The 13,646-nt window shown below is 40.6% G+C and overlaps 1 protein-coding gene across 7 annotated transcripts in view; it reads right to left on the bottom strand.

The window, feature by feature from the left end:
* The window catches only part of KIAA0825 (KIAA0825 ortholog), a 784,945-nt gene that overhangs the window by 345,894 nt on the left and 425,405 nt on the right, over positions 1 to 13,646 (bottom strand). For 6 of the 7 annotated variants that reach the window (XM_073624511.1, XM_073624512.1, XM_073624514.1 and 3 more), the window contains 2 exons: positions 10,250 to 10,405; positions 5,393 to 5,487 (listed from right to left, as the gene is read on the bottom strand). The exons of the other annotated variant lie outside the window; for it this stretch is intronic. In XM_073624511.1, the coding sequence (XP_073480612.1) occupies positions 5,393 to 5,487; positions 10,250 to 10,405 (251 nt within the window). The remainder of the gene's footprint in view (positions 1 to 5,392; positions 5,488 to 10,249; positions 10,406 to 13,646) is intronic. 7 annotated transcript variants of the gene reach the window in all.

The following is a 13,646-nucleotide window of genomic DNA, read 5'->3' on the forward strand; positions in this document are numbered from 1 at the left end:
TTATTACTAAGAATTACAGGCTTGTAATATAGAATGCCAAATTTCTATGCGAAACAATGTACCGCTTTGAGATTAAAAATCTGACATAATCATACCGCCAGGGAGGCTACGGACCAAACCTCTTTTTGACACTTGTTGTTTACAAGTTAAAATATTTTGTTTTGCTAGAAAATTACTTAGAACCCGCAAACATTATATAGATTTTTTTTCAGACACTGTAGAAAATAAAATGGCGGTCATTGCAATACTTTATGTCACACCGTATTTGCGCAGCAATCTTACAAGCGCAATTTTTTTGGAAAAAGTACACTTTTTTGAGTTAAAAAATAAGACAACACTAAAGTTAGCCCAATTTTTTTCTATATTGTGAAAGATAATGTTATGCCGAGTAAATTGATACCCAACATGCCACGCTTCAAAATTGCGCCCGCTCGTGGAATGAAGACAAACTTGGCACTTAAAAATCTCCATTAGAAACATTTAAAAATTTCTACAGCTTACCAGTTTTGAGTTACAGAGGAGTTCTGGAGATAGAATTATAGCTCTTGCTCTAATGTTTGGGGCGATACCTCACATGTGTGGTTTGAACACCATTTTCATATGCGGGCGCGACTTAAGTATGTGGTCGCTTCTGAGCGCGAGCTCGGCGGGACGGGCACTTTACATTTTTTTTTTTCTTATTTATTTTACCTTTTATTTTTTATTTTTACACTGTCCTTTAAAAAGAAAATGGGTCACTTTAATTCCTATTACAAGGAATGTAAACATCCCTTTTAATAGAAATAAATCATGACAGGACCTCTTAAATATGAGATCTGGGGTCAAAAAGACCTCAGATCTCAAATTTACACTAAAATGCAATAAAAAAAAAATAAAAACAAATGTAATTTGAAAAAAAAAAAAAAAATCCCCTTTAAGAGCATTGGGCGGAAGTGACGTTACCGAGTGACGGAGACGACCGGAGCGCGGCGGGAGGGGGGGCTCTCTCCCGCCACCGATAAAAATGATTTAGCGGCGAATCTGCTGCAGAAACCACTTTAATCTCAAAGAGAGATGCACGCCATTTCTGAAAATACCAGGGTTATGGCCGCTAGCTGCTGACATAACAACGGTATTTAGCATCAAAGTACCGACGTACAGGTACGGCGATTTGCGTGAGGTGGTCAAATGGAATTGCAGCTCATTCCATTTGGGTTTCAAACAGAAAAAATATGTACGGTATGTTGTTCAAGGTATTATGTATAATTTAATAATAAAATAAAGCTGAATAAACAAGCCATACATATAATTCTATACAATGAGCCTGTTACCAGTCTAGAGTCTTTAAATGACTTGATTAAGTTTGTTCCATGTAACCACCTTTATTTATTTCTAATCTATAAAAGCCATTCTCTGCCAAGCTATTGACTCCTGTTCTATAAGACATGATATGGCTGCAGTAGAATCTGTCTCTCCTTTCAAGCAGCGTTCAACTTTTTTAGGAAGTGGGTTATTGAATGGCTTTTAAACACCAGGGGCATTAACATGAGCAGAGAGGAGAAGAAAGTGTACATCCAAAGTGGGTGATGAAATCCGACAGGAATTAGCACTTTTAATTATCAAGTATAGGGAGTGAGATGGTGCAAAGGGATAATTAGGGCTCTTAACCCATAACTGCCTATGGAAATTCAGAGAAAAGTCTAAAAATGTCTAGAAAAGTCTGCGGTTTATAGTTCATAAACCGATTCTTATAGCTTATGAAGTTTTTGCCAAATCCAGAACACCTTTATGCAGCACCTTCAGGAGGCTTAAGAGATCCCTATAATGGCAGATAAAATACAGCAGAGTGTGTGCAAGTGTAGTGGATATTGTACATTTATTAAAAAAAAAAACAACAAATAGCAACTCACATAAAATCAGTAAAATATGCTTATCATCGATCATAGGTCCCGGTCTCAGCAAAGGCAAGGCATTAGGGCATACTTACAGGATTGAAAGATGTGGAACCTGTAACAGCTGAGAACACCAGGGGTGCCTGTAAAATAGGTAATGTGAATAGCAAAAAACAACTGGCAACTCAATCGGAACAAGATGGAAAGCGCGTGTAGTGGAAGATAGTGGTGATAGTAGGTATGTTTAGCTGGTGTTTGGGTCGAAATCCAATGCACACCGCTGCTATCTGGGTTGCCTACAGTGTCCAGGCAACCAGGGAGTAAGGAAGTAGAGGGACAGTGGACTGCAACAAGACCAGAAGTGATTTCAAGGGGACATGGCTATGCGTTTTGTGGTGTTCTCCTCTTTGTCAAGCCTATTCACATTACCAATTATGCGGAATCTAGAGTGGCGCTCTCTGGTGTTCTTCTTAGCTATTAGGCCCCTTTCACAATGGGGCGGTTTGCAGGCGTTATTGCGCTAAAAATAGCGCCTGCAAACCCGAGGGCTTTCACACTGAAGCGGTGCGCTGGCAGGAGAAGAAAAAATCTCCTGCAAGCCGCATCTTTGGAGCGGTGAAGGAGCGGTGTATTCACCGCTCCTAAACTGCTCCTGCCCATTGAAATCAATGGGACAGCGCGGCTATACCGCGGTAATACCGCGGCTATAGCCGCGCTATACGAGGGGTTTTAACCCTTTTTCGGCTGCCAGCGGGGGGTTAAAACCGCACCGCTAGCGGCCGAATACCGCGGTAAAACAGCGCTAAAACAGCGCTAAAAATAGCGCTGTTTTACCGCCGACGCCCCCTACCGCCCCAGTGTGAAAGGGGCCTTACAGGTTCCACATCTGTCAATCCTGTGTGCATGTCCTGATGCCTTGCCTATGCTGAGACCTGGGCCTATGATTGATGTAAAGCATATTTTTAATAATTTAATGTGGTTTCCATTTGTTGTTTTGTAGCCTCCCTGGTGGTATGAATATGTCCGATTTTTGAATCTCAAAGCGGTAAATTGTTTCGCATAGAAATTTGGCATTTTATATTGTAGGTCTGTAATTCTTAGTAATAACACACTTAAATCTGTCCAAACAAGAGTCTAGTAGACATCCCATGTATGATAAAGTTTGAAACACGAAATCATAAATTATAATATATTAAATAACTATAAATAATTATAAAAAAATAATAATATAATAATAAAATTAATTTCCCCACGATTCATTCGCTCAATTCTGCAGGTGTTCTAATTTACTATTGCTGTTTTCTAGCTGGTCTAAAACCACTTTTGATGTAAAGGGGCACTTTTTGGTTGCCATGTACAATCTCAAGTTTCCAGGCAGATAGAACAGTATCTAAAATATAAAAGTGCATGCAGGGACAAAGCATTAGGGACAAAAGGGATGTGAAATTATTTGATACAGTAATGTAATCTGTAAGATTACAGTGTACTGTATGCATTATATATTTTATACTTTTTGAATTCGCTACCGGTCTCTGCCCCCATGTGTCGGGACTCTCGCAGGGAATGGAGCCTGGCACTCAGAGCTTCGGGCGGAGGATGCGGCGGGGACATAGCGGGGGGGACATCGCAGGATCCTGGTGACAAGGTAAGTTTCCTGGACCAGGATTCTGCAATGCAATCCCAAGTGTGGCTTGGGGTTACCGCTAATGGTACTGAAATTTAACCCCGAGTCACACTCGGGATTACTGCCAGGAGGGTTAGTAAATGTACAATATTCACTACACTTCGATTGAGCGGTGTATTGAAATATGTGCTTTATCTACTTGTAACCATCAAATAACTTCTGATGAAAGGTCAAAAAAGTTTTTAAACCCAATACAATCTGAAGCTAACTTTTATACTATTGATATGGCTGCATAAAACTGAAAATATTTGATTTAATGCTACTGTCATTAATACTCTAGCAAACAAATGTGCAAATGCCTTTCTTTTTATAAGCAAAGAGGACAAGGCCCAGCAGTTCTAAAGTGCAGCTTGATCTGATAGCATGACTTATCTCGACCGTGGAAAGATCAGATTCATAAGCGTTCTTGCCAGCAGCAACTTAAACTGATGACATACTAGGTTTGCAGATTACAACCACAAAACAGTTGGCAGTAAAATGAGACTCCCTGTAGATATTAAGATAGCTTGGCAGTGATCTTAATATCAGACAACACTGAACATTTACAGTATATGGTAAATTACATTTTTGATGTTTTTAGTAGTTTAACTGCTAAAGTGTACACAGCTTTCATCTAAATTGGATATATCTACTTTTTGATCAAATGAAGGATATCAAGTATGAAAGTAGGTTTTAAAACTGAAATGAATTAGGACTGACTTAACAAAACCCAATAATTGAAGTATTATATACAGGCTGTAACTGTGGCATTAATTATGACATTATTGTTATTATTGGTAATAATCTTGCAGATCCTTACAGTGATTAGAGCTATACTGGTGGTTGAAAGAAAAAGGCCCAAGAGTACAAGAAGATCCCAAAGATCTATAATTCTAGAATACTATGGATATTTAGGCTGGAAAACGATCCTATGGCATTGGTAAGGTAGTGAACTTCAATGGCAGCATAATGAGCCCCACAAAAATTCTCCCTGTTCAACATCAAATTTTTGTATTCGTTCAGCAAAAAACAAGCATCAGTTTCTTATTGTGGCACACTTTAAAATCTTTATTATTGTATGTATACATAATACATTATTTTATGTATTATTATAAATAATTCATTACTATATATTATGCTAATGCACTATGAGCTGTAGATATAATCATTTTAATACAAGAGTTTCATGAAAACCTAAAAATGATTCCCAAGATTTCTTCAGGGTGTAAAGGTTAAGAAAGATTGATCCGACAAGAAAAAGTTTTTTTGTACTTGAAAATATAACACAATTTGGTAGTCATGATGTGTGCCTTATTGATTTATATAAGGTACATTTTGATGATTGCTCAAAAAGAGTACATTTTTCCTGCAGCAGGGCCATATATTTAACAGGAAACTCTAATAGTTTGGGATTTATATTAATTTAGTATTAGTTTATACATTCTCTAAATGTGATTTTTTACTATGTATACACAATATTAGTTTTACAAATAAATATTTAAACCAGGGTGAACAGATAACTCAAGGAAGGGGGAGTTGCTCCTCAGATTTATTCAGTTGTGAATCTGAGTTAGACTTACTGAACTCTATAAATAACAGAATTTTTTTTTTTTTTTTTTAAAGAGCGGCTAAGAATAGACAGATTAATATGTAAAAAATAGCTAAGAGATCCACCTTATGGCAGGAAATATTTTTTTTTATTTTCAGTCCAAACCTAAATACATTTGCTTTAAAAAGTCAATGGCTCTAAACATAAAGGATAATAAAGGTCTAGAATGCATTCTGTGGTACAGTATTTATTCTGAGAGCATAACTGGCACATATCACTAATTAGCTTGACTATGGCATAACAGAGTACCTGTGCAGTAGCAGCCCTCCCAAGGTCACAGGATTCGCTTGTAAACAGTGTGGTAACAATGCTGACCAATTCCATCCCTCTTTCATTGTGCTAGACTGTTGATAAAAATAAAGAAGGTTTTATTAGTTATTAATCACATCTATTAATTTATCTGTGATAGACGAACAAAAAGGGTAAGACAGACTTAGCCTGTTAGTATAAATCAAATGCAGACAGGCGGGTTTTTATCCCAATAAGACAACAATTAATTTACAAATCCACTAAGTGATGTAGTCATTATTTATTAAAATATAAATCAATTTTTCTACCACATTCCAACTGTTAGTGGCAATTTGCCCAAGCACTTTGTCTGAGAGCTTCAGCCTTTGTTTGAAAGGAGAAATAAATGGATGCTTTGAATGTGCAGTAACAATTTACAATTTCCTACTGTCAGCAAGAAGTTTACCAGGAAATAAACAGAGGGGGAGCTAGGATTTATATTGCATGATGTATCTTAATTAGAAGCCATTTTATGGTTCTAATCTAAAATTGGTACAAAGAATTAAAATAAACAGATGGCACACATACTGATCTGAGAGCACAAGAAACTCAAACTCTTGTTATGTATGACCGATTGCACAATAAATAAGGACTAATTTACACAATGGTTATAATTTAAATTTCTGAGATACAAATATATATGTATGCGTTACATAAACACATCTGAGTTGGCATGTATGTGCAATGTACACACATGCTGATAGTAGTCTGGAAGGGGAGGGCCCTACCACTTAAACTACAATGTAAATTATATTGAAAACACCCATTTACATCACCTTTCTAAATAATTTGATATTGTACAACTTTGGTACCCAACTTCTTTTTTTTTATTATTTAAGACCTAATAATGCTGCTTTGAGTGGCCACTCACAGCTTGTGTATGCTGGTAGCACAGAGCAGACCATGCACTGCTGTTACCCACTGCAAATTACACATTTTGCAATGTGTTAGCAAATGTTGAAAAGTTCACCAACCAGCTGACAATACGTTGCACATTTCCAAGTATTGACCAGTAGATTTCAGAGCTGGTGGATCAGCAGTGTTCATTTTAGTGTTGATCTGGCTTTGGTTACAGAAATTTTGGGTGCTTATTAAGATAAATATGCTTCTGCAGAGGTTAACAAGCAATGGGTTCAAGTAAAGTGTTAGGATTGTGTTAAAGTGTATCTAAACCTATGAACAAAAATGTAATGTATAGCAGCTTTCCAGTCCACTAATGCTGTGGTTGCATTGTTTTTCCAGGTTTTTCTGTTCTCTATTTTCACCCTGTGATCCTGCCAGTAATACACTTCTGGCCCTTGTGGGATAATGCTCCTTCACTGTACTGTATCTACAGAAGAGCAGAATTGTCACCTAGGATGGGAAGTTTTTTAGGGCTACAGAACACTTTCCCTCTCATCCTCTCCATAACATAGGGAAGAGGTGTTTTGTGGTCCACAAAGGTGAACTGAGTAGGGCCGATACACTGCTTGAGAATTTAGTGCAGCAGAGGCACAGGTTGTTACAAACTCACTAGATTTCTGTCAGGATCAATTGGTATTTTTCTGCATTTATTTAACAAAACCCTTTCAATGGTGCATCTATTAGACCGAAAGGGACATTCGTTGTTAGTATGTACATACACTTTAAGGGTTAGGGTCGAGATTAAGGGTTTAAAGTGGAATAAAAGGCCTGGGTTCAATTTACTTGCCGCAATCAGTTAAACAGTAGAGTGTAACAATCCATCGTTATGTGTAAAATGTTTTAAATCTATTTGTTTGTACGTTCTTACAGCTAGGGCGGCTTGTGGGCATATCTCATTCCTTCTGCTCCTCCTGTCTGAGCACTCTAATAAAAGAGGATGCTTGTGCATCCTAATTCATGAGAAAACATATGACATCACAGATGGGGCTGGGCAGGACATGGGCAGGGCTGCGCTGCTTGCACAAACTCTGACAAAGGTACCAGGAAGTACCCGTTAGCAGAAACATTTGGCTGCACAGGAAACCGTTGTCGGTGAAGCAGAGGAGAATTGCTGGATGTCTAGATTAGACTGTAGTTTCTCATCACACATTTAGCAATTCCAATACTGCATAATATAAAATTTGTATATATTATATATAAAAATAAAGAGTATTTTTTCATTATTAACTGGAATTCCACTTTAATTGTTATTTAACAAAATAACATACATTCCACATTAATAATTATGCTACCAAAATTAGTGTGTGCTGTGTTGCTAATTTTTCTTCTTGCTGGAGGCCACCATTTTGTTGAAGCCAGTTACTTCCTTATCGTAAACTCTCTCCCTCTCCTTGGTCTCAAAAACTATACATCTCTTTCTGTAATTAAAATATGTACATTTTCAGCCTTGATTGTATGTCTTGGCTTAGCTAAAGAGGAAAGCTGACAATAGCTTTACAATCCTGAAATTGACAGGCTACCGATGACAGAAAAAGGAGAAAGATTCAGGGAAATAAGATAAGACACTATTCTTGCAAGTTCAACTCTTAAGTGCCTCCCTGGCAGAAGAGTTTGTCCTGTCATCTCTCCTGTTTTTTTTTTCTCCCTCAGCACAGTCTGCATCATTCCTATTGCTTTCTTCCCCCTTCAGCAACAGTAAATCTTAAAGCTGTTAGCTTATCAGCCTCTAGTGGTTCTGATTTTAGGCACAGTGCTGAGAATGGAGAGCAACTGGGCCTGTGCAGAGCAGGGTGCGACACTACATTATTGGATTTCAAACAGTATAGGCACATACTTTTAAAAGGGACCAACCTGAAATGCTTTATCAGGACTTAATTTTATGACTAAATTGCAACTTTAACCGCTTCAGCCCCGGAAGAATTAACCCCCTTCCTGACCAGAGCATTTTTTGCGATTCGGCACTGCCTCGCTTTAACTGACAATTGCGTGGTCCTGCGACATGGCTCCCAAACAAAATTGGCATCCTTTTTTCCCACAAATAGAGCTTTCTTTTGGTGTTATTTGATCGCCTCTGTGGTTTTTATTTTTTGCGCTATGAACAAAAAAATAGCGACAATTTTGAAAAAAAAAACATTATTTTTTACTTTTTGCTATAATAAATATCCCCTAAAAATAGTTTTTAGGCTGATATGTATTCTTCTACATATTTTTGGTGAAAAAAAAAAATTGCAATAAGCGTTTATTGATTGGTTTGCGCAAAAGTTATAGCGTTTAAAAAATAGGGCATAGTTTTATGGCATTTTTATTAATAATTTTTTTTACTAGTAATGGCGGCGCTCAGCAATTTTTATTGTGACTGCGACATTATGGCAGACACATGGGACATTTTTGGGACCATTGTCATTTATACAGCAAACAGTGCTATACAAATGCACTGATTCCTGTGTAAATGACACTGGCAGTGAAGGGGTTAACCACTAGGGGGCTAGGGAGGGGTTAAGTATGTCCTGGGGCATGTTACTAACTGTGGGTGGGCGTGACTACGTGTGACACGTCACTGATCTCTGCTCCCGATCACAGGGAGCAGAGATCAGTGACACTGTCACTAGGCAGAACAGGGAGATGCTTGTTTACATTAGCATCTCCCCGTTCGTCCTCTCCATGAGGCGATCGCAGGTATCCCCACGGTGATCGAGTCCACGGGACACGCGACCCGACTCACAGAGGTCCCCAATGGCACGGCGGCAAATTCAAAGGGACGTACGGGTACGCCCATTTGCCCAGCCGTGCCATTCTGCCGACGTACATCAGCGTGCGCTGGTCGGGAGAAGGTTAAGGAATAAATATTTAATCATGTGATTAAGTGTTAAGATATCATTTTAGGGGTTTTATGTGTTATGGTCTACTGTACTTTACAATCAGGGATAGGCCATAGCTTAGGGACACTTAGAACTAGTTGTTTTCTTTGCTCCTTTTTAACACAAAAAGTCTGCACTGTTCCATGCAGTGACTATGTCAGCTCATATTGGATATATTTGCCAATTTTTAGGTGAATAATGCAAAAATCTAACCGTAGGCAATTTCCTTATTCGTTACGGATTACAGTTTTCACAAATCCCAGTTCCTTGACAAAGATTTGGGATTTGTATCTGAATCCCAGTGAATGCACCAATTTACCACTGTTCTTGGACAATACTTAGCAAAATAACTATATTACCTGTCACTCCAGAGAGTCATAAACGTTTCACAGTGGAATTCTGAAGTCTGCTGCAAATACTAGTACTAGGTGGGCATAATTTACTATTACAGTGAATAGGAATGCTATTCCCAAGCAGACCATGTCCTTTGCCAGACCACGGAGTAAGCCTAGGTTTCAACCAGGATGTGACTGCTATTAACTTCTATGCCACAATTACACTCTATGGCTCTCTGTGTCACCAAGGAACTGGAGAAATTTCAGACGCTGAGCTATCACTGAATGTAATTTTGAGCATCTGACTGCCCAAAAGGAACAGTTCTGGAGCCCCCGAGTACCAGTGCATGCACATAAAGCACCCCTGAAAGAAGTCTGCTATAGGTGAAACACGCCACACCAGTGGTCATCCGGTCTTAACAGGGACACGACCCTCACAATTACTGTATAGCCACTCTACGTGAAAACTTAGATATTTATATGCCATGCATACAGCGTATACACATGGAAACTGCAAGTTAAAAATTCATAAAACAAAGTGCTGTTGACCCATACAATTGTAAATACATCAATATAAAAAAACAATCATTTCATATGAATGGAATGTTTGAAGTAATAAGAATTCAATCCATTTTTACTGAGACATTGACGGTCTTTCAGCAGTTCCTAGATGCATCTAATATATTAATCAACAGAAAATATCTTGCTATTCAGTTTCCTACCTCACTCTCAGCACTTATACCAGGTAGTGTGAATGTATGGAGAGGGTTGAAAGATGAAATCTGGTCTTCTGCACTGGTCAAGGTCATATGAAATGCTTCTGAATGTGCTTCTGCCTGCTCAGAATGTTGGGAAGACAATGCCTCATTCAGGTAAACCTACAATGCAAAGCGGCATAGCAGAGATATTAGCGCAGAACAATGTCAATTTGCGGCAACAGCACCTTTATTTCATGAAGACAACATTAATAGTTATTTATGGTCGGAGCCCTATGTCCGATATGGACATAGATAACACTTAATAATAAAGATAAGACTTACCATCGGAAATAGACCTGGAAGTGTGGACTTACCATATGAAATGGACCTGAAAGTGTGCCTTGGTCTAATGGCCGGTATGCCAAAATAAGGGGGCATACCCTGGTTTTAAGAAATGATTATTCTGTAGAGAGAAATGAGATGAAATGAATGAAATGAAATGAATGCCTTGAAATGGGGATGGGAGGGTGGGTATCGCGCACAGGAAACCGACAAGCACCACAGGTGAGCGGGCTGCTTAAATACCCACCGGGCTCCTCCCATAAATTCAGGCCACCATACTGGCCTTCCTACTTATGGTCGGAGCCCTATGTCCGATATGGACATAGATAACACTTAATAATAAAGATAAGACTTACCATCGGAAATAGACCTGGAAGTGTGGACTTACCATATGAAATGGACCTGAAAGTGTGCCTTGGTCTAATGGCCGGTATGCCAAAATAAGGGGGCAAAAACATTCAGGTAGGGATATAATATATAATTGGTTTTCAGGTATTCATTGAGCCAATTTGGAGAATGCCTGTGCCATCTCTACTTGAGGACTGGGTATATACCGGGCGACGCAGGCTGGTTTCCATCTGCCTAGTCTTTTGATGATGTGGTCTGGAACCCCCTGGCGGGTTGCTGCGGAGGCTGCTCCGATGCGGAAGGAGTGTCCGGAGTACTGACTGGGTTTAAGGTGAAGATTGCGGAGAAGTATCCTTATGTGTTTTACAAAGTGACATGCGTTTGTGGGTTTAACTGGGAATGGTAGAAGAGGACTGGTGTCCGATTGTTCAGGCAGGAGTGAGAGGAGACGGTTAAGTACGGTGACTGGACACCAGCTGTTATTGGTTCTGTAGAGGTGAAATGTCCACTCCAGAGCCTGTTTCCTGGGTTTAAGAAACCTCGAGGTGAAGGATGAAATGGTCTTGGTGGCGAAGCAAGTGCCGTCTGCGTAATACTTGGTCTGTGGGGTGGTTATAGGTGAACCCGTAGTAAGCCAACTATATGGCTGCTTGTAGGACCGTGCTGGGCAGGAGACCGAATGGCGAAGTAGCCAGAATAGTCGACATATCCCTGAAGATGGGCCCCGTAATGGGTAAGCGCTTAGTACTAATCACTGGTTGTTGTTTCTGGATGCCCCTTAGGATGGCTCGTATAGCGTGTGATGAGAACAGTGAAGATTTTGTGGGGTCTTCCAGGGTCACGAAATGTTGTACGCCGGCTAGGTATAGCCGAATGGTATTGTAAGATAAGGTCAGCTGAGTGTGGCAGTATGAAATGAAGGCCAATACCTGTTTGACATCTATTGGTCCTTTACGGCAGGATGTGAGAAATTTATTGAACGCCTTTCAAGCTGTCTGGTAGGCTTTGAGTGTGTTATGAGAGAGTGAGTGATTGATGAGCTGCGTTGCTCCTTGTAAATGTTAAACTAGTCCAGGGTCAGTTGTGACCAGGCAGGGATAGGGGCCGACACTGGATCGGCTCCGGGAACCTGTTTGGAAAGGAGGTGTAGTTAGAACGTGACAGTGCGTCAGCAGCTAATTGTGTCTGCCTGGAATAAATGCACAGTGTATGTTAAACTGATGCTGTAAGAACAGTTGTACCAATCTGCGCAGGAAGGACATGACTGCTGGGGAATTGGACCTGCCTTTGTTGATGTCTGCCGTGGCCTGATTGTCGGTGGTGAAGATTACGGTTTGCCCTGTCCAATGGTGACCCCAGAGTTGTGCAGCTGCCACCATGGGGTAGAGTTCGAGGAGGGAAGATGTTTTGAATAAGCCGGGTATCAACAGTATCTGTTGAGGCCAGGGTCCTGAAAACCAATGATGGCCAAAAATTGCAGCGAAACCTGTGGTGGCTGCAGCGTCTGTCACCACCTGGGGTGACAGGGCTGAAACCATGGGTATAATTAGGGATATGCCATTCCGGGAGGACGGAATTCGTCCCACATAGATAGGTCCGCTATTGCTGCGGAGTCTAGATTTAAGATCTGACCGGGGTCTTGTGTTTCTGGCAGGAATCTCAGCAGGCGTGACACGAAGGTGCGGCCTTGTGGAATAATTCGTATGGCGAAATTCAGCATTGCCAGGAGAGATTGCAACTGCTTCTTGGTACACCCCTTGGTGTGGGTGAATTTGTGAAGGACCGCCTTAATGCGGGTTAGTTTGTCGAGGGGGAGACTGGCTTGCATAGCGCAGGTGTCTAAGTTGGCCCCCGAGAAAGGTGATGTTATGTGCTGGCCTTCTACTTTGTGCTTGGTGATGGGAAGATTGGGTTTTCCGAATATCGCTCTGAGTTTGTCGAGGTCTCCTGGGGGCTTGCTGGGAGGTTCCATTAGTAGGAAGTCGTCCAGGTAATGGATGACTTTTGTCACTGAGCCTTGTGTAACAGTATACAAGCAAGAGACTGAGCGAATGTGTCGAAGAGCCAAGGGCTGCTCTTCGAACCGAACGTCAGTTTTGTGGCCAAATAATATGCCTCCTTCCACTTGATGCCATGCCAGCACCAAAGGGATGGATGGATAGGCAGGAGCTTAAAGGCATCCGAGATGTCGGTTTTGGAAAGCCAGGCACCTGTACCTGCTTTGATGACTGCTTGTATCGGCATGTCTACGGAGGAATATTTTAGGGAGAATTCTTCGGAGGGAATCAGGGAATTGAGACTGGGGATGTGGGAAGAATGAGGCGCAGACAGGTGGTACCCCAAACGTAATTTATTTGTGAATTTGCCCTTGACGAGCCCCAAATAGGGCTGACTCTCCAAGTGCTGAAAGGGGGCTGAGTGAAAGGCCTATAACGTACTCTCGGTCTAGTTCTGTTTGTAAGAGCCGATCTATGGTTTGTTCGTCGATGGCTGCTGAACGAATATTCCCACATTCGTACGTACTGTGAGGTAGTGAAATGAGGCCTGTGTGAAAGCCGACAGAGGGGCCGTGAAGTCTTCGCTGCCGGCCTGTGACATGATTTGATCTGATGAGAATATCCTGTTTTTGAGCTCGTATATTTTTTTTTTTTTTTTGTGAGAACGAAATGATTCGAAATGTTTGCCTTGATGTTTGAAATGACTGAACTGCATGACAAAGGTCCGGCCTGGC

Source organism: Aquarana catesbeiana, linkage group LG01 (genome assembly GCF_042186555.1).
Source record: "Aquarana catesbeiana isolate 2022-GZ linkage group LG01, ASM4218655v1, whole genome shotgun sequence".
NCBI lineage: Eukaryota > Metazoa > Chordata > Amphibia > Anura > Ranidae > Aquarana > Aquarana catesbeiana.